We start from the raw sequence: 17471 nt of genomic DNA, 5'->3' as shown, positions 1-17471 counted from the left end.
ATAAATTTCTCCTCCCTCATCATTCTTAGATCATGATATTTATCATCCTGACTTAATTATTGATTTTTTCCACAGTATAAAACAAGAAGAAAGCTTAAATTAAAAACGTTGCTTTAGAGAAAACTAGACCAGACAGCCAGAAAACCAGTCAACTCTTTATACCGACTGTTAGTTACGGTGAAGGACGCTTGTTCTGTCATCATTAATTAAACAGAGAACTTCTCGGTTTACTAAACTATGGAAGTTAAGTGTGAAACCGTCCCTCCAACAACTGAAGCTTGGCCCAAACCCTATAGTGCAACAATCTTAGACACAGCAGTAAAACCATACAGTAGAATGACTGAAAAAGAGCATGCTGCTATGGTCTAGTCAAAGTCCAGCTCTTTATCTGATCTGAATCTTTCTAAAGCTGTTGGGGAATCTGCCGTCTTCTTGTCCATGTTTATTACTGGATAGTTAAACTCTAGAACTAAAAGCTGTAGCCATCCTCCTTTTCTGTACCTGTGTTTAGTGGTGGTGTGTGGGGGGTCCTGGACTGAGCTGAAGCATCATCTCCTTCCAGCTCTCTGGCGCTATTAAAGAAGTCGTTCGTGTCTCTGGGTTGAATCTCCTGCAGGATCCTCTGCAGGCCTCCAGACGTCTCTGTGGAAACAAACATCATAAACATGATCATGACCCTTTCCTCTCAGGAAGAAGAAGAAGAAGAGGAGGAGTGAGGATACCAGAGTCGCTGTCCATGGGGATGAGTCCCTCTGGGGAGGAGCTCTGAACCACCGGAGAGACAACGTCAGACATCCTGTAGCACGCAGCGATCAGCTCCGACGCCAGGCCTCTCCACTGCTCCGTCTGACTCCAACACCTCAGAGCACAGACACAGACCAACTATAAGTCTCAGAACAAATCAGATGTGCTGGTGGAGTAGAGATCATCACGCTGTGCTTCTCACTTTGTGTTTAGCTGCTGGAGGACAGCAGTGATGCAGTGCGCTCTGCCGTAAAGCGGAAATGAAGCAGCAGCCTGCAGAAGAGACGACTCGGCTCCTGACAGCTCAGTCTGCAGACAGCACAGCAGGTACCGGACCACTGGGAAGAGGAAGAGGAAAACGGTCACATGTCATCAACGAGAAGATCTGTTCAGATTCCAGCTGAGGAGTTTTACCAGCCAGCGCGTTCAGCTCCAACATTAGAGCCTCGGATGCCTGAGTCTGAAGGGGGTCGATCTGGAGGTCTAGACCTTGATCCTCAGCACATCCCAGCAGAACCGGGATCAGCTCTGGCTGCTGGAGCAGTAGGCTGAGTAGATGCGCGGCCGTAACGCTGTCATAGGGTTTGGTGCTGGTGCTGAGGTCCAGAGCGGCCTGAAGGACGCGGCGCATCGTCTGCGGCGCCTGGAAACACAAAGACATCAGTGCTGCTGCAGCTGATCGGTTAGGAGGATTAACAAAAACTGGAACAAAGGAAGGACAAAAAGGGCGCAAGAGGGAAACAAATAATGCAAGAGTTAAGGAAAGGAAGGATTGAAAGAAGAAAGGACATTAGAAAATGAAGAAAGGAAAGAAGGACAGGAGCGGAAGGAAACATCCAAGGACAGAAGGAAAGAAGGGAAGAGGAAGGCCAGAAAAAAGGTAGCACAAAAGGATGGAAAGGAGGCAAGACTCAATGAAGTAAGGATGGAAACAGTGAAGGGAGGAAACAACAGTCTGAGGAAAAAACAAAAACCTTCCAAGGCCATCACTGCAAAACAATGTAATCTAAATAAGTCATTTTTTCTTAAAATAAGTGCATTTTTTCTTGAATTAAGGATTTAAGTGAGACGCTTTGCCAATGGAAAAGGACAATTTACACTTAAAATGAGAAAAAATTATTGCATTGTCTTATTTCAAGAGCATAATATCTAGATACCATATTTTAGGAGTAAAAATACTCATTCCATTGGTAAATCATCTTATTTACCTGCTCAAATTAAGGGTAAATACTCTTAATTTAAGACATTTTTACTCATTTTGAGATCGTTTTTGCAGTGATCAGTCATATGCATGATTATAAAATATTAACATTTATGGCAGATATCACAGGAAGGAAAGAATGACAGTACAAATAAAGGTTACCAGCATTAAAACCAATATCAGACCCCCCCTGCCCAGTGTTTAGTTTAGCCGATTTAAAAGACATTAGAATCAAATCAAACCTGAAGTGCAACAGCAGCCGGAGGGAGCTGCCTTAGTAACGATGTGGCCAACTGTTTGACCTCCAGGAAATTGCTGGCCACGCAGTAGAGGACGTTCTGAGCATGTGCGGAGGTCACCACTTCTCCTAGGGCGAAAACGTCAGGCTCTGAGAAACAGACAGGAAGAGGACAAGGTGGTGGAGAGAAAGGAGCCCAGAAATACAGTCGCACAATTCTACAAGAGAATCTGCTTTAAAATTAAGTTTTAACTCTATTAGCATTTCTATCCAACCTCTGACCACCACCTTTATCAGCTGGATCAGAGATTGTAGGGAAAGGTTACCAGCAGTGAAGGTAAAGAGCTGAGCCAGCAGATTGAGCAGGTTCAGCGCCATGAGGCATTTGGAGAAAGATGCTCCAGGAAGCAGAACGTCCAGCAGGTTCCCACACAGCCAGCGCAGGAACTCCTGCAACCAGGAAAATACTCAAAATAAGACTTTGTTCACTTCAGATCATCCTGCCTGAGCTCCTCTACCTTGTACTGATGCAGGGAGTGCTGGTCTCTGGCTCGGCCCTCTGCTGCTCGTTCTTGGATGAGCCTCTTCTGCAGCAGCTGGCTGCTGTCCTTCACCCTGCAGAGTAACTGTAAGAAACAGCGAGATGGGGGGGTGATGAGAGCTGCAGTGTTCTGTTAGAAGCAACCTCCAGGAATCACATGGACATCAGCTCAGAGCCTCGCCTTCTTCAGCAGGCTGATGGTTTGCTGTCTGACGCCGGGCGACTGGCTGTTGAGGTTGGAAGGGAGGAAATGGCGGATGAGCTCCATCTCCTGTGATGTCAGGACCTCCGTACTGCGGTGGCTTTCACACACCAAACCCAGAGCGTCCATCCTCACCTGCAGAGGAGTCGAGTGTTTGAATTTTTATTAAATTGTAACTAGAAGTCTTCAGCAGCACAGCGATCTAAGCTTAACAGGATGGATAGAGGAATTGAAGAATATTTTCCAATCAACCCACAGATTCTTGATTTTGGTTTAAATCTGAACTTAAACTAGTCTGAACTATTTGATGGTAGATCTGTCTGAATGTTAAGGGTCATCGTCAAACTGGAAGGTGAACCTAAATCCATCTCTGGTTTTCTGCAGCCTCAAACACTTTTTATTTTCCAGGTCTAATCTGTAACCTTCCTCCATGATTAGCTTCCTCACAGCTTATTGTATAACTGGAACAGATTAACTTCCGGTAAAATAGTTCCTGCAACCAAGATCTAAACAGTTGTTGGTTTTGATTTATTTAATTATTTATTTATTTTTTACTATTAACTTCTGCTTTTTTTTTTTTATAATATTCCTACCTTTTGTTAGCTAGTTTTTTTTTTTTTTTAGATTTTTTTAATAATTTTTAATGCCTTCAAATGTATTGATTTTAATGATTGTCTTTTGCTCTGTTATAATGTTATGGTCTTTTAACCTTTTTTTTTTATTTTCCCTTTTTGAACTATAGCACTTTGAGATTTGAATTGAAATGTAAAGTGCGTTACAAATACAATTCATTAGTATTATTATTAGTTTAGTTTAGTTTTTTTTTTAATGTCAGCATCAGTTCAGTTTTTATTAGTTTTAGTCTTTTATGTAATACAGCTTACATACAGGGGGCAAGACTAAAACAAAAAAATAAATAAATAATAATAATAACAATAGAAATACAATCCCAGATAAGGACAGCCTGCTGTACCTGCCTACGGCTGAGAGGAAACTAGACCTCACTATGATAAACTAAGCACATTGTCTTAAAATTCAACTATTATTACAGCTTCATTAGTTAAGCTGTTTTTTAAGGTCTAGTTTTTATTTTTATTTCAGTTAATGAAATAAATATTTTGTTTTTTTTTTCTAGTTAATTAACGTTAATAACGTCGCTTGTGAAAAACTGCAAACAGATCAGACTCTGCAGCTCCTACAAATGTATGTCCGCTTGGTTTCCTCCCTCTCAGTAGGTTTGCAGTCATCTTTCCTTCGTAGCTGACAGATTGAAAAGATCTCTGTGAGACCTGTAAAGCTTGCAGTGTTGTTTTATAACCCACAGCTGCTTTAAAGTTCTCAGGTTTCTCCCTCACCGACCTTCCTTGGTCCTCATGCTGCTGTTTGATCACTAATGTTCACTAATGTACCTCTGAGGGCTCTGCAGAACAGCTGGATGAGGTTAAATGACATAATAGACTGCTAATAATCAGTGGTGTAACTGAAGCCGGATTTTTGGCTGCTTTGGTCTGCCGGCTTCCGTAGCGTCGTGATCGCGCATGTGCGCGCTTTCAGGAAATACTATACACTACTGTTTATGCTCTAAAAACATTCTAAATGACTTCGTTTCGAGTAAATTCTGGATGCTACCCACTCAGGACACTTGGAATACATTGGACGAGCAGTATGGAGGAATATTGACACGTTTTTTGTGGACTTTTATGGACCTTTCTGTCTCGGTCACCATAGACCTCCATTATTTGAATGTCAGCAGACAGCAAGAAGCCTCCCAGATCTCCAGATGCATTTGAGATATCAAAAAAGTACTCCAGGGTGTTGTTCAGCATGGGGGTGAGTAGAAAATGAAGGCTAATCATGTTTTGGGTGTACTATTCCTTTAAGAGTAAAGTTCACAACATGCTTTTCAGAATTCTACCAATAGAAAAGATTAGATCGATGAAATAATTCTACTTCCTCTTCATAATCATTTGTCTGTTTTGCGTTTGTTCATTCTATAAAACTCAATAAAGTTTGAGGATTCTAATTTGGAAAAACACCTGGTCGTGTTTGTGGATAAGCGCCGTCTGCAGCAGGGATAGCGGGACCAACCCCGCCCACAGATCATCCTCTGAGGACGCCATGACTCCCTGGGCCCTGGCTGCACGCAGGCAGGTCATCAAGGCTCCCAGTGCACCTCTGCTCGATGACGGACCTGATAAAAAATCGGATATTTTCTATTTGAAGCAGAAAAATGTAGAAAAAACAACAACAAAGAACCCTGAGGTGTTACTTTCGTACCCGTCCTGCAGGGCGGCGCATCCTGCAGGGCCTGCACCATGTGAGTCAGACTGGAGGGGCTGCATCGCAGCAGCTTAGGCAGGAAGTAGTCCAGTATGTAGGTGGTCTGGTCCGGCCTGGTGTGGCACAGAACATTCAGCAGAGGGTCCACCCAGGTTCGGTGCCAATGCTCCATCCAATCCTCTGACTCCCTGTTTGAGAGCTGCGCCTTGTGGCTGATGAACAGCCTCTCCAGCAGGTCGCTGGCATAAGGAGCCAGAGTCTGATCACCCATCAAGTCCAGGAGACGCAAAGGCAGCAGGGGCTGGATGCTCAGGAGGTGCTCCGCCCCGTGGAGCTCCACCAGGCAGCCCAGAGAGCCGTACTTCCCCCTCATGTGCCACTCCAGGCCCAGCAGGCTGTGAGTGAGCTCAGTGAGGTATGGATCCTCCGATGGCCTGCAGCTGGACGGCTTGGTGCGCTGATGCAGGCGCAGGAGGTTGTGGAACAGGGAGCGGGTTTGGTGGCGGACGCCGTCCAGAGGATGCTCCCAGTGGGAGTAGATGTGCTCCAGCAGGTGGCGCTGCAGCTCAGAGCCTCCACAGAGTGCCACCTGGAGGCTGGGGGGACAAAGGTGCTTCTCCTCCTGCAGGCAGTCCAACGCGGCCCCACTCCACAGCGTCAGAACTCGAGCCACAACCATCGCTGTGCTGGACTCCCTCACTCTGCAAAAACATTTCCAAATGGAAAATAACAAATTTAAAATTTTTTATTTAAAAAATAAAAAATTTTAAATGCAAGGATAAAAGATGAGTAGGAAAGCAGAGCTACCTGACATCCAGATCCATCAGCGTCTTCGGGACCAACAGCAGCAGCTCCTCCCACTGAGGCCCAGGCAGGGAGCCTTTCCAGCTCAACATGGCCAAAGCGCCGTGGCAGAGGTACAGAGAAACGCCTGGAGGCCGGTCGCTCGCGCAGAGGGCCTCACACCTCTGCCGGAGCCACTGAGGGGCCGATTCCAGACCCCCAACTGAGCTACGCAGCAAACCGCAAACCTGACGATAGAAACATCCAAAATAGGGCATCACACACAGGTACAATAAAAAGTCTCCCTATATTAACACAGAATCAGAAACCAATTACAAAAATGCAGAGGTGGGGAGTAAACAGGTACAGTTACTCAGTTACTTTTTTGTGAGTAAGTTTTTAGCAATAGTTTTACTGCATCATAATTTTGTTTTACCTAAATAATATTACAATGACATGTAGCTACTCTAATCAATAGCAACTACTGGAAAAAAACAAAAAAAAAAAAAACAGTGGACACAGGCCAATCGTTTTAGTTTAGAATTACATTTTTTTTTTTTTTTTTGCACAAAATTTTATTTTCATCTGTTGAGACATTTAGGGAAGGAGGGTTAAAGTGTATAAAATAAAAAGTATATATTGTCACTAGAGGTGGTTTATCCTGTTGTGTCATGCAAACTTTTTATTACTTTAAAGTTATAGTGGAGGATGTTCTTTTTCTGAGTGGATCATCAAAATAAGCGGTCCTCCTAATTGTCAATCATTCTGGTGATATGCTTACGTAAAGCCGTCCTTCGTGCTCGTCCCCATTTTTCACTTTCTGGTGGCGAGTCTGACATAGTGGAAAAATTACAAATCTTCTTTCGGAAAGTAAGCTTGTATGAGCGATGCAAACAACAGAGCAAGGTACATGCATCCCTCTCAGGTTGTGCATTTTTTTTCTTTTTTTTAAATGGAGAGGGCGGGTCTTTCACAAAAAATCCTCCACTAAAGCTTTAAGAAATGGTTTCAGATGTTATATATAAAAAAAGTGATTTTGAAAAGTATATATTCTGCCTCATTTTTTTTTCCAATTTTTTATTTGTATTCATTAAGCCTTTATCACAATTGGTACATAACTTTATGTTATGATCTGTTTAATCCACATCATTTTAAACTGTAATGTGCTTAAGTAGCTGAAGTACTTTTTTACTCGAGTAATTTATTGGCGACTACTTTCTACTTTTACTGGAGAAGTAATTTGTGGAAGTACTGCTACGTTTTACTTGAGTACGTTTTCTTGTTACTCTATCCACCTCTGCAAGTAAGGATTTCAGAGTCAAACAGCTATAAACGAAGCACAGCCTGCTTCAGGTCAGTTCTTTTCTACACACCTTCCACCACAGCATCTTACTCAGGCTGCATTCTGGGCTTTGACTAGACCATTGCAGCACCTCCCTTCTTTAATCTTCAGCAGATAAGTAAATGTAAAGAACACAGAGGGCATGCTTTCTGTAGAACTCACCACAGATGCGACTTCATCTCCAGAGCCCATAACAGACCTGATGAGCAACACCACAGCCATGCCCGCCGTGCTCTGAACAGCCTGAACAAACTCTTCTGTATGTGGAGAGATGATTCAACCAGGAAAATAAGCGTTACTCTGTGAAGCTGAGATCAGATGTTTACAGATAAAGTCACGCTGTGTGTAAAAGCGTCTCACCGTCTGTGAGGATGTGTGTGTAGCAGCTCAGGAGGCCGCCCAGTGTGTCCGGCTGAGCCTGCAGCACGTCACCGATGGCCTCCTGAGATCTCTGAAGCACCAGCATGGAGGTTTTCACTGCAGCCAGGCACCACTGCATCAGCTGGGCCTGAGCAATGTGTCGGCCTGCAAGACCGCTGAGCAACCAGCAGGGGGCGACAGACTTAAATAAGTTGGAAATAGGTTGCATAGATGAAAACCTTATTTTACTAAGATGTAATAACTATTTGAATGAAAACTATATGAAATTAAGACTGTTAAAAATCAGGAAATGTCTGGAGAACGTTAAACTTTGTGACCCAAATATATATATATATATATATATATATATATATATATATATATATATATATATATATATATATATATATATATATATATATATATATATATATATATAATCATTTAAGACATTAAATATTTGATGCTAAGGGTTCTGGCATGTCTTTAAACTAGTGGACCAACATCTGGAAATCAACTAATCAAGATTAACTCTACTCAGATTAAAAAAGTAAAACATCCAACCAGGAAAGATTCTTCTAAAAAACATTTCCCAAAATATAAGAGAGGCTTTATGTTTATATTTGAACATTGAAAGTATAAAAACTGAAGGTACCACAAACTAATACTAGTGCTCCCCACCATGATGCTGCCACTACCATGCTTGAAAGTTAGTATTTCTTAATCCTGCATGGTTTAGAGAAAACATTCAATACCCTGCAGCCATATGTTGGCTGATCCCTCCAGCCTAAAGCATGATGAGTTCAGATATAATAACATTCCTAATTAGCTCCATCAGATCCGTCTCTCATAGTTGCCAACAGGTTGGATTTTTAAACATCTATGCAAAAACATGAGTTTGTCTTCATACCGGTTCTGGTGAAGGTATTCATGTAAAACCTTGCTGATGAATTTTAACACTATAAAAAACAAAGAAAAAAGGAAAGACTTTGATGAGGTTCAGTCTGTAAAGATGAAACTCTTTCATTTAATTGAAAGTAGCAGGAAGTGACACCAACCTTTAAGCAGCAGCTTGTGAATGCATCTCTCACCTGGAAAAATACAATTTTCCTCAACTTGTTAATCTACTGGTTCATTCAGCAAAAGCCAAATTGGTCTGATCCACACTTACCAGTGGGGAAGCTGTCCAGGCAGGCGGAGATGGTGTCTATGATGCGAGGAAACTGTTCTGAGCTTGGACTGGACAGGAGGTCAGACAAACAGGAAGACAGAGTGTCTACGGTCCGCCCCTGAAGCCACTTTGGTACTGAACCCAGGGAACTGAGCAACAAAACACAGAGGAAGGTTCTGCTAAGAAAGTTTATTCTTCTTTAAACATCCTTATATCAGTGCCTTGCAAACTATTTAGAGTATTCAACCCATGAGTTAGTGTCAAATACAAGCAGCATCGGCAGCTGCAAGTCTTTTGGGTACCAGTCTACCAGCTGTGCACCTCTGGAGGCTCTAACCTGGATTTAGATCTGGACTTTCAATGGCTCACATATATTTGTATTGATCTAAACCAGGTAACTCAGGCTTTACTTTTAGCCGCAGTCCTGCAACAAGATACACCTCCTCCCCACATTATAGTGGTTTAATCTCTACCAGCAGAAACGCATTCTCACAGCAAGCTACCGCCGCCAAATGAAATGTTGTGTTCTGGTGTTTTTTCTATCGTTTCATTTTTGCATGTAGATCAAAAAGTTTCCTCTCTGTCTTAACTGACCAGAGCTGGGTTCATACAGAGATCAAATGAGGTACAGATAAACTGTATATGTTAACTAAAGAGACTTATAATAAAAAGTGTATCAGAAAAAATGGGAACTTAATGCAAATATGCATCATATTTTTAGACTATAATTATAAAAAAAAAAAAAGGATGAAACTCAAATAAAACATGACAGAGTATTAAAAATGAATGTACTTTTCACTGTAATGTGCTAGTTCTCATGTGGGGAAATGAAGTAGCTTATTTTACCTGGCAACAGCCCTTCTAAGGGGGTTCTTAGGCTGCACAGAGGTATAGACCAGAGCTAGAGTTTTCAGACAGACATCCAATGCATCATCAGCTTCTTCCTCATTCAGAGCCTCCAGCTGGGATCCTGCCTGATGGACACAAACGCATAGCAAAATGCATGTGTGGATGCATAAACCTACCAGAGAAGATCATATTTCCCTCTGTGTTTACCTTTTTTATTAGCTGGATCTGTTGCACAGGATCAGTCAGCTCTAAACAGGACTGCAGGGTGTGGGAAAGCTGTTTGACTCTCTCTGCTCCTCCATCTACAGACAAGGAGGCTTGGAGGGAGAACAGGAGAATAAGGTGGTGGAAATTCAGGACAGATAGAGCAGTTTTATGGTATAAATCTCACCTATAAGCTTGCATAAAGTCTCCTCATCCAGTGCCACCGCCTCTACTTTAATAGTTTTCTTCTTCACCACCATGACTTAATGTCTGTTACCTATAAGATGCTGATAGAGTTTAAATATTTGTGCGCAACTACTTATAAACACAAACAAATGAAAGATTAAAAAGCAGCTACCTCCGTTCTGCATGTGGTCTTCGGCTTTTGTCTATACCGGAAGAAAATAAAAGATCCTGTAGATTTTCGCAATAAAATATTCCCAAACAGATTATCTTACATTAGAATTAAACGTAAAACCAAAATAAAGGTTAGTGTTTTTAGACATAATAAAATTAAAAGTTGGGGAAAAAAATGTTTCTAAAACGAACTCTATAATTATTGTGCAAAATCGAAAAAGATTATTTTGAAACTAGAGTACTTTGTTCTTCCTGGACACCCTAGTGACGTCAGAGAGGTTTGCAGCGGGACGTTAACTCGGTCGCCATATTGGAAGGGTAATCAGCGAGCTAAAAAATATATATATATATGATTTTCTTTAAAAGAAAATCATGCGACATCGTATGAATGTTGCAAAGTTTATAGAGTATACATTAATCCTAAACTTTTCTTTAATAACGCACTGTAAAATGCCTTAGGAAATTGTGTGTTTTTAAGGTAAATAAAAAAAATATATATTGATTGGAATCAAATAGAATAGAATTGCAAATTCCTTTATTGTCCCACAATGGAGAAAATGTGATGTTTACAGCAGCAAAAGGTTATAGTAGACGTGGTCACACAATGTGCACCTTAGAAAAGTGTATAAATATAACAGACAGGAAAATAAAACAAATGGAGTTTTTTTTACTGTGCAATATTTTTAACAATATAAATACTCTTTATTTGAAGAATTTGAAAAAAAAATCAATAAACAGAAATTTTTTCCGCAAAACCTGAGATGAGCAAAACAAAAAACAAAAATCAGTAATTCAGTTACAAAGTGAAAACCGACCAATTATTTAATTAGACAAAGACTAATGTTTCCATGCCTTTATTTCTGTCAAAAAAGAATTATGAATATGATTCGTCTTTGCTTTTTAAAAACATTTTAGATTAGAAGTTTATATTAAACCAACAGAATAACATTTTCATATAAAATGTGCAGCTAGTGGAAGTAAAAGCAATTTATCGAGCTTAATAACTACTTAAATGTTCCAATCTAAACCTGACAGAAAAACTTGACGAAAAGACACATTAAACTATTATTATTATTATTATTATTATTATTATTATTATTATTATTATTATTATTATTATTATTATTATTATTATTATTTGTTACAGTCCCTCTAGGTATCAACACTCAGGTTTTTTTAGTGGTAGATAAATCTTGGTGCGTTCAAACACAATCGGAAATTACACTTTTTTCATGAAAAACTTAAATAAGGTTCTCGTTAAGTTTGCTTGCTGTTGCCCTTGTGTGTACTAACCATCCTAGATTAAAAATATAAATATTTTTTCAGCAATCATATGCTTTCCAAATACTATGAAAATAGCGCATGAGGGGAGGGATACATCGTAGGTCAAAATATAAGAGCCAACCTTACACCTGCAGTAATTCCGCTTTTCATTCATACGGGATTCTGCTAATGAAAATAATTCAAAAGCTTCCAGTTCACTTTTTTCCTTCTTTGAAATTTAGAAGCCGGACTTCCGGGTGTAACGTGAATGCATCATGCAGATCCCTCTGCTCTGAGAGCCGCTATCCAGCACATTATTGGTCGCATTTCATGAAGCCGCACCCTCCAGAATTAAAAAAAGAGAAAAAGATTGCAACCCGTGTCCAACTTTTCCCAGTGAGCTGAAATGAAAACCTCCCGGAAAAGGCAGCATTTTTTCCTCCTAAATTAGGATTTTTTAATGTGGCTGGGTTGAGCATGGCGTAAAGTCACACTGAGAAAGAATCAGCATCAGTATTATAACGGGTAAGTTTTGCTTTTATTGTATAGGAAACTCTGCTTTATTTTGTAACTTTTTGAACTACTTGAAAGCTTTCCTATTTATCTATGGGAATATCAAAGTATTTCCAAAGTTAACAGCTAGTAATAGATCTACAGAGAATCTTTTCCATCATTTAGTACTTTGTAGTTAACTGTCAACTCTTTTGCTATTAATCAATTATCAAGTAGATTTAATTATAATGTTTTCAATAATCAGTCTATTTAATTCTGGTGTGTGATAGCTTTATGAAGCACAAAAATCAGAACCAACCATCTGTCATTAATGCATATATATGGTTTATTTACATCAATTAATATTTTATGGGGTAATAGAATGGTGTATGTACAGTAAAAGGGGTTATCTTCACTGGTTTGTTGAAGTATTCATACCTGTTGTACTTATTCACATTCATACTGACCTTGGGGTTATTAGGTTTCATGTGAGAGACCAGCATAAAGTCATGCTAAATTTTCAGCCCTCCTAAGTCAGTACTTGTTAAATATTTTTGTTTTTGTTTGTTTTTTGCTGCAGTTCTAACTCCAAGTCTCCTGGGTTTTGTCTTTAGCAGCTTTTCTCACCTAGAAAATAAGACATATCCCAATTTATCTTCGCATATTAGTTAATAAAGTTCAGATTTAATAGTAAATGTTTCTGAACATTAATATGAAAAAGATTCTGTTTGATATTCAGGTCTGAGCTTTTACTAGTCCATGCTAATACATGATTATTTAAGGGAGTTTTTCCTCTCCACTGTCGCTACAAGCATGCTTAGAGTGAGGGATTGCATTTGAGTCAATGAGTTGATGCAATCCACTGGTTTTCCTAACATAGAACACTGTAAAAGTGCCTTGAGATGACATGTGTTGTGAATTGGCGCTATAGAAATAAACTGAATTGAATTGTTTAGGGTCCATGTCCAGTAGAAAGGCTTACCTTCAACCCAGACAGCTGCTATGGATTCCCAGTTTTAACTCATTGCCTCTTTCCAATAACTTAGACCGGCTTCTCTATCCCTGCTAAAGAAAAACATCCCCTCACCATGCTCCTGCCACCACCGTGCTTTACCATTGCAATTTTTCACTTTAAGTTTCCTGCCTCATTAAGATCTTTCTATGTCCCCCTGAAAGGTTACCTTGGTCTCATCCAGTAGCAAGTATATGGGTCATTTTTCAAAGCACTGGAAGAGTTCATACAGATGGACCCCATATGTTTTAGTGTGCTTAATTCTGCTGCTATATGTGGCCTTTCGTTGTTGTTTTTCTGAGCCGTCGGCTCTTTTTATTTCTAGCCTCCGTCTGTCTTTACCGCAGCCCGGCAGCAACAGAAATAGGCTTGTGGAAAAAAAAGCAGTTTTATGGCCCGCCACCACATATGTTTGCTGTCTCTTTGAGAGGGACCTCAGGCTGGTAATAAGAGGTTAGATTTGGAGTAGAGAGAGAGACAGAGAGAGAGAGAGATTGTCTCCATCACAGATTCTCCTGCGTCTCCTTGCCCTCCCCCGCATCTTCTGTCTGTTTTTTCCAAAGTTTGCCATGGAAAATGTGAGTTTGTCCTAGAAGAAATATGTCAGCATGTTTTGGCTATGTAGAGAAATGCAAAGATGCTCCCAAAAGTGGTTCAGCCCAACACAGGCATAGCAAAATAATAAAAAAAACAAAAAAGAAGTGCAAATTTTAAATCTTGCATTCTCCTAGAGCAGTAGGTCCATGTTTCTTTTTGCCAGGGGTGTTTTTTTAAGTAAAATAGGATCTATCTCTAGTTCTATTTAACAATATCAATGTTATTTTTAGGTGCTAAGCAATGCAATGATTAGATGCTACTCCTAGTTAATATATGATTTTTTTTGTTGTATCTCTGCCCTCTGTTCCTCACTGCTGTTCAGCATCATGGCGGAGGGGGAGGAGGCCATGAGCCAGGAGGACTGGAAGGAGAGATGCACGCTTCTAGAGGCGCTGCTTGTGAAGTTCAGGGTCCAGATCGTGAAGATTCGAGAGCTCACCGCAGACAAGGTTGGTTCAGAAGACTCACTCAGTGTCTGAGGATGTGTCGATAAGACTCCTGGTTGGTTCTGGCCTAATTAAAGTTTTCACAGTCAGAGAACTGTCTATACCACCACAGTCCAGCCATGGTGGGCAGTGGTTAGTAAATCATAACATCTCCAGGTGCTCGAGCATCTAACCATGGATGTTATTTTTTTGTTTTTCAAACGTCCGTTTTTGGTCCCTTGCACGTTTTACTGTCCAAAAACAATGTTACGCTACGGTATACAGACATTCGTCGAGCACTAGGACCCCGCAGCTCAAGCTGAACCCCACTGAGTTTCGATGGCCCACAAGCTCCTGATTGGCCCTCCGTCCTTTCTTGTGCTTTCTTGGCTGTCACTACTGTCAGTCCTGAGAAGCTCACTTTACAAACATCTGATGCGTCACTTAATCGGGTCTCTGATTGGATGATCAAACATGCTGAAGTTAGTTATATTAAAAAATACTTTTTAATAAATCAAAATGTTGTCCATGATCCAGACAGAAGGATGTTTGACTGCTGTCTCCTGGGTACTTTTTCATTCTGTACTCCACCCATCTGGCTTTTGTCATGGGTACTGAGGTGGCTATGAATGTTTTTTGTGTGTCTGGTGAACAGTTTCTGTGCTTATTGGTTTATAAGTTTTAAACCATTATCCTGCAAAAAGACCCAGTGGTGACCTATGTTCTGGCTAAGACCACTAGATTATTGCTTAAAGGGGAACGCCGTTTTTTTTACATTGGGCCCTTCATTTTAAGTTATTACATCATGTTCTACTCACCCATATGAGTCTTGTGTCATTTGGAGCCGTTCTGAAGATATTCGGTTTTGTTATATCCAAGTAACATCTTCCTATGGGCAACGACTTGAAGGCACAAACTAAACTGTTCATAATTTATTCTTTATGGTACGCCAGCATTCATAACATGTAGGCGAATCACTGTCCCCCAGACATCCGCGGTTATAATATTTATATTTATATTTTTTTTAAACAAAGCGGAGTGTGTATAACGTCATCCGCGCGCGCCGCTACCATTCATTCATCCCGTCCGCTGAACGGCTGCTAGTTTTATTCACATGCCTGGAAGATGTCTAGTTCTACTACCACAGATGATCTCGCTCTCCAAATGGAATTGAACGATTCAGATTAGCTCGCCGAATGAAGGGGTAGAGCGTAGCCACCTGTGACCCGGGCTGCCTGTCACAACTCCAGTCCGGTGCGCGGATGACATCATACACGCGCCGCATTGTTTTTAAAAGATATAAATATAAATAATATAACCGCGGATGTCTGGGGGACAGTGATTCACCTACATGTTATGAATGCTGGCGTACCATAACGAATAAATTATGAACAGTTTAGTTTGTGCCTTGAAGTCGTTTGCCCATAGGAAGACGTTACTTGGATATAACAAAACCGAATATCTTCAGAACGGCTCCAAATGACACAAAACTCATATGGGTGAGTAGAACATGATGTAATAACATAAAATCAAGGGCCCAATGTTAAAATAAACGGCATTCCCCTTTAAAATTGACTTGTTTATCAAAAAATTGATGATGAAATTCAGTTTCATCTGCTTGACGTGTTAAACTATTGCTCTGACTGCAGATGTAGCCAAGTGTATAGAATGATTCCTATTCGTGATCCTTTACTGATGTGAGAAGGATATTCTTTATTTCCCATTTTGAGCACTAGCTAAGAAACCACAATGACGTGCAGCGATTGGACTTTGGAGTTGCTCCTTATCTTAGCTTGGAAAAGACAGAGCATTTAAATTTGGGTAAATCTCACACCAACAAGATTCTGTAAGCTTTTCCGAGTGGGTTGAATATCCCTTATCTTGCTTGGATACACATGAATACTCACACTCTTTACAGTTCTTTTGTTCTTCCATCCAGTTATTTATAGAATATCCATTCTCCCATCAGCCCAAGCGTTAAGTAGATCCAAAGGAGGCTGAAGAAGTGATGCCACTCATGCAAACATCGACTGTATTGTTTGACAGATTGTCTTTGGAAAGATTTAGTTACAGCACTAAAAAAATGCCCTCATAAGTAAAGGAAGGGGTCTGAGTTCAAAGAGAGCGCCATGGTGTTTCTGCAGGGTGCAGACCGGCCCATCCCTCCCAGCCGGCCCTCACTGGGTTGGCCCTAACCGGTCCGTGGCCTACATCTGACGCCGCTCTCCAGGGATGCTGATTAGAGCTCTAATGTAAACATCAGTCTGACCACGGGGCTCCGCCGTGCATTGCATGATGGGAATGAAGCAGCTCCAGTCAATCACAGAGCCCTGCTGGAGCCCACAGCAAAACAAGCTCCCAGTGAGACTTGAAAAAACAGGCTTGGGTGTGCTTGTTCAGCCCACGTTGAACAAACCAAAGGATATCAGTAATCCTTCAGTCTGTCCTGCAAATCAGAGATCACTGATTTAACCGCCTGGCTTTGGAGTTCAGTCAGAGTTCAGACGCCTTTGGTTTAAAAGAAAAAAAACAGCAAAAACTTATAAGGACAAACTGGGGGCCAAAAATGTAACAGTTTCCTCTATTTCACATTGGATGCTTCCTGTCGCTAGTTAATTTAGCATAGGGACTTCCCTGGGTCCCTTCCGGTTTTAAGGAGCTATAAGGAATCCCACAATTCTTTGCTTGACTGGAAGTGGTGGCACATTCCACCTCACATAGTTGAAGAAAAATACATGATTTCTTCAGGATACATGCAAATACACACCTTCGTATATTTTTGGTTTTAATAATGGAGAATACAGAACTCCATCCATTTGCTGTATTTGTGTAACTTGTGTTTTGTAGTTCTTTTTCTGAAAGTCGTCCCAGTTTGACAAATATTACCCGTGCAAATGATTCTTGCTTAACTCTCAATACACAGAAGACTAAGTGTATTTGCTTTTTCAATCAAGAAGACGTCATTACAGCCCTTGAATATCCAGATCAATGGGGTCCCTATTAAGCAAGTATCACAGAAAAATATTAAGTTATAATCATGGACGCTCAGTTAAATTTTAGGATCCATGTTAATAAAATCTGTAAAACAGTTAGATCAAATATAAACAGTTATAAAATAATAAGAATTTTTGTTTAACACTTCACTGTGCTGAGATTTGGCATTTTGGACTTTCCTAATAATATAAATAACAGCCTTTTAAAATTTATTTTTAAGTGTTTAAATGGATTTGCACCTACACTATTAAGCAAATCCATACAGAGATTGCAGGGCAGTAGCAAATCCATTAGCGGCTTTTGCTCAAAGTGCCGTGTCAATGAGAGGATCTGCAGTTTGGAACTCACTTCCTGTTGATTTAAAGTCTGTAACTAGTTTTACAAAATTGTGGCTTTTCACTGTTTGTTTGTAGATG

General features: G+C 40.5%; 2 protein-coding genes across 2 annotated transcripts in view; one reads left to right on the top strand and one right to left on the bottom strand.

Annotated features, from left to right (window-relative positions):
- thada (THADA armadillo repeat containing) overlaps positions 1-10339 on the bottom strand; it is a 116038-nt gene extending 105699 nt beyond the window's left edge. The window contains exons 1-19 of the mRNA XM_038299501.1: positions 10103-10339; positions 9919-10028; positions 9709-9836; positions 8863-9011; positions 8750-8782; positions 8602-8650; positions 7692-7867; positions 7494-7588; positions 6014-6237; positions 5204-5907; positions 4963-5117; positions 2906-3061; positions 2702-2809; positions 2510-2633; positions 2188-2333; positions 1159-1387; positions 947-1082; positions 723-859; positions 502-642 (exon numbers count right to left, since the gene is read on the bottom strand). Coding sequence (XP_038155429.1) covers positions 502-642; positions 723-859; positions 947-1082; positions 1159-1387; positions 2188-2333; positions 2510-2633; positions 2702-2809; positions 2906-3061; positions 4963-5117; positions 5204-5907; positions 6014-6237; positions 7494-7588; positions 7692-7867; positions 8602-8650; positions 8750-8782; positions 8863-9011; positions 9709-9836; positions 9919-10028; positions 10103-10175 — 3073 coding nt within the window. The 5' untranslated portion in view covers positions 10176-10339. The remainder of the gene's footprint in view (positions 1-501; positions 643-722; positions 860-946; positions 1083-1158; positions 1388-2187; positions 2334-2509; positions 2634-2701; positions 2810-2905; positions 3062-4962; positions 5118-5203; positions 5908-6013; positions 6238-7493; positions 7589-7691; positions 7868-8601; positions 8651-8749; positions 8783-8862; positions 9012-9708; positions 9837-9918; positions 10029-10102) is intronic.
- A 1511-nt stretch (positions 10340-11850) lies between these two features.
- Positions 11851-17471, top strand: part of plekhh2 (pleckstrin homology domain containing, family H (with MyTH4 domain) member 2) — a 44983-nt gene continuing 39362 nt past the window's right edge. The window contains 2 exon segments of the mRNA XM_038299505.1: positions 11851-12060; positions 13959-14085. Coding sequence (XP_038155433.1) covers positions 13963-14085 — 123 coding nt within the window. The 5' untranslated portion in view covers positions 11851-12060; positions 13959-13962.

This window comes from Cyprinodon tularosa, unplaced genomic scaffold (assembly GCF_016077235.1).
Source record: "Cyprinodon tularosa strain WSP-4 unplaced genomic scaffold, ASM1607723v1 ctg43, whole genome shotgun sequence".
NCBI classification, from domain to species: Eukaryota; Metazoa; Chordata; class Actinopteri; order Cyprinodontiformes; family Cyprinodontidae; genus Cyprinodon; species Cyprinodon tularosa.
Note: the sequence above shows the minus strand (reverse complement) of the source record. Positions and strands in the feature narration are given on the sequence as shown.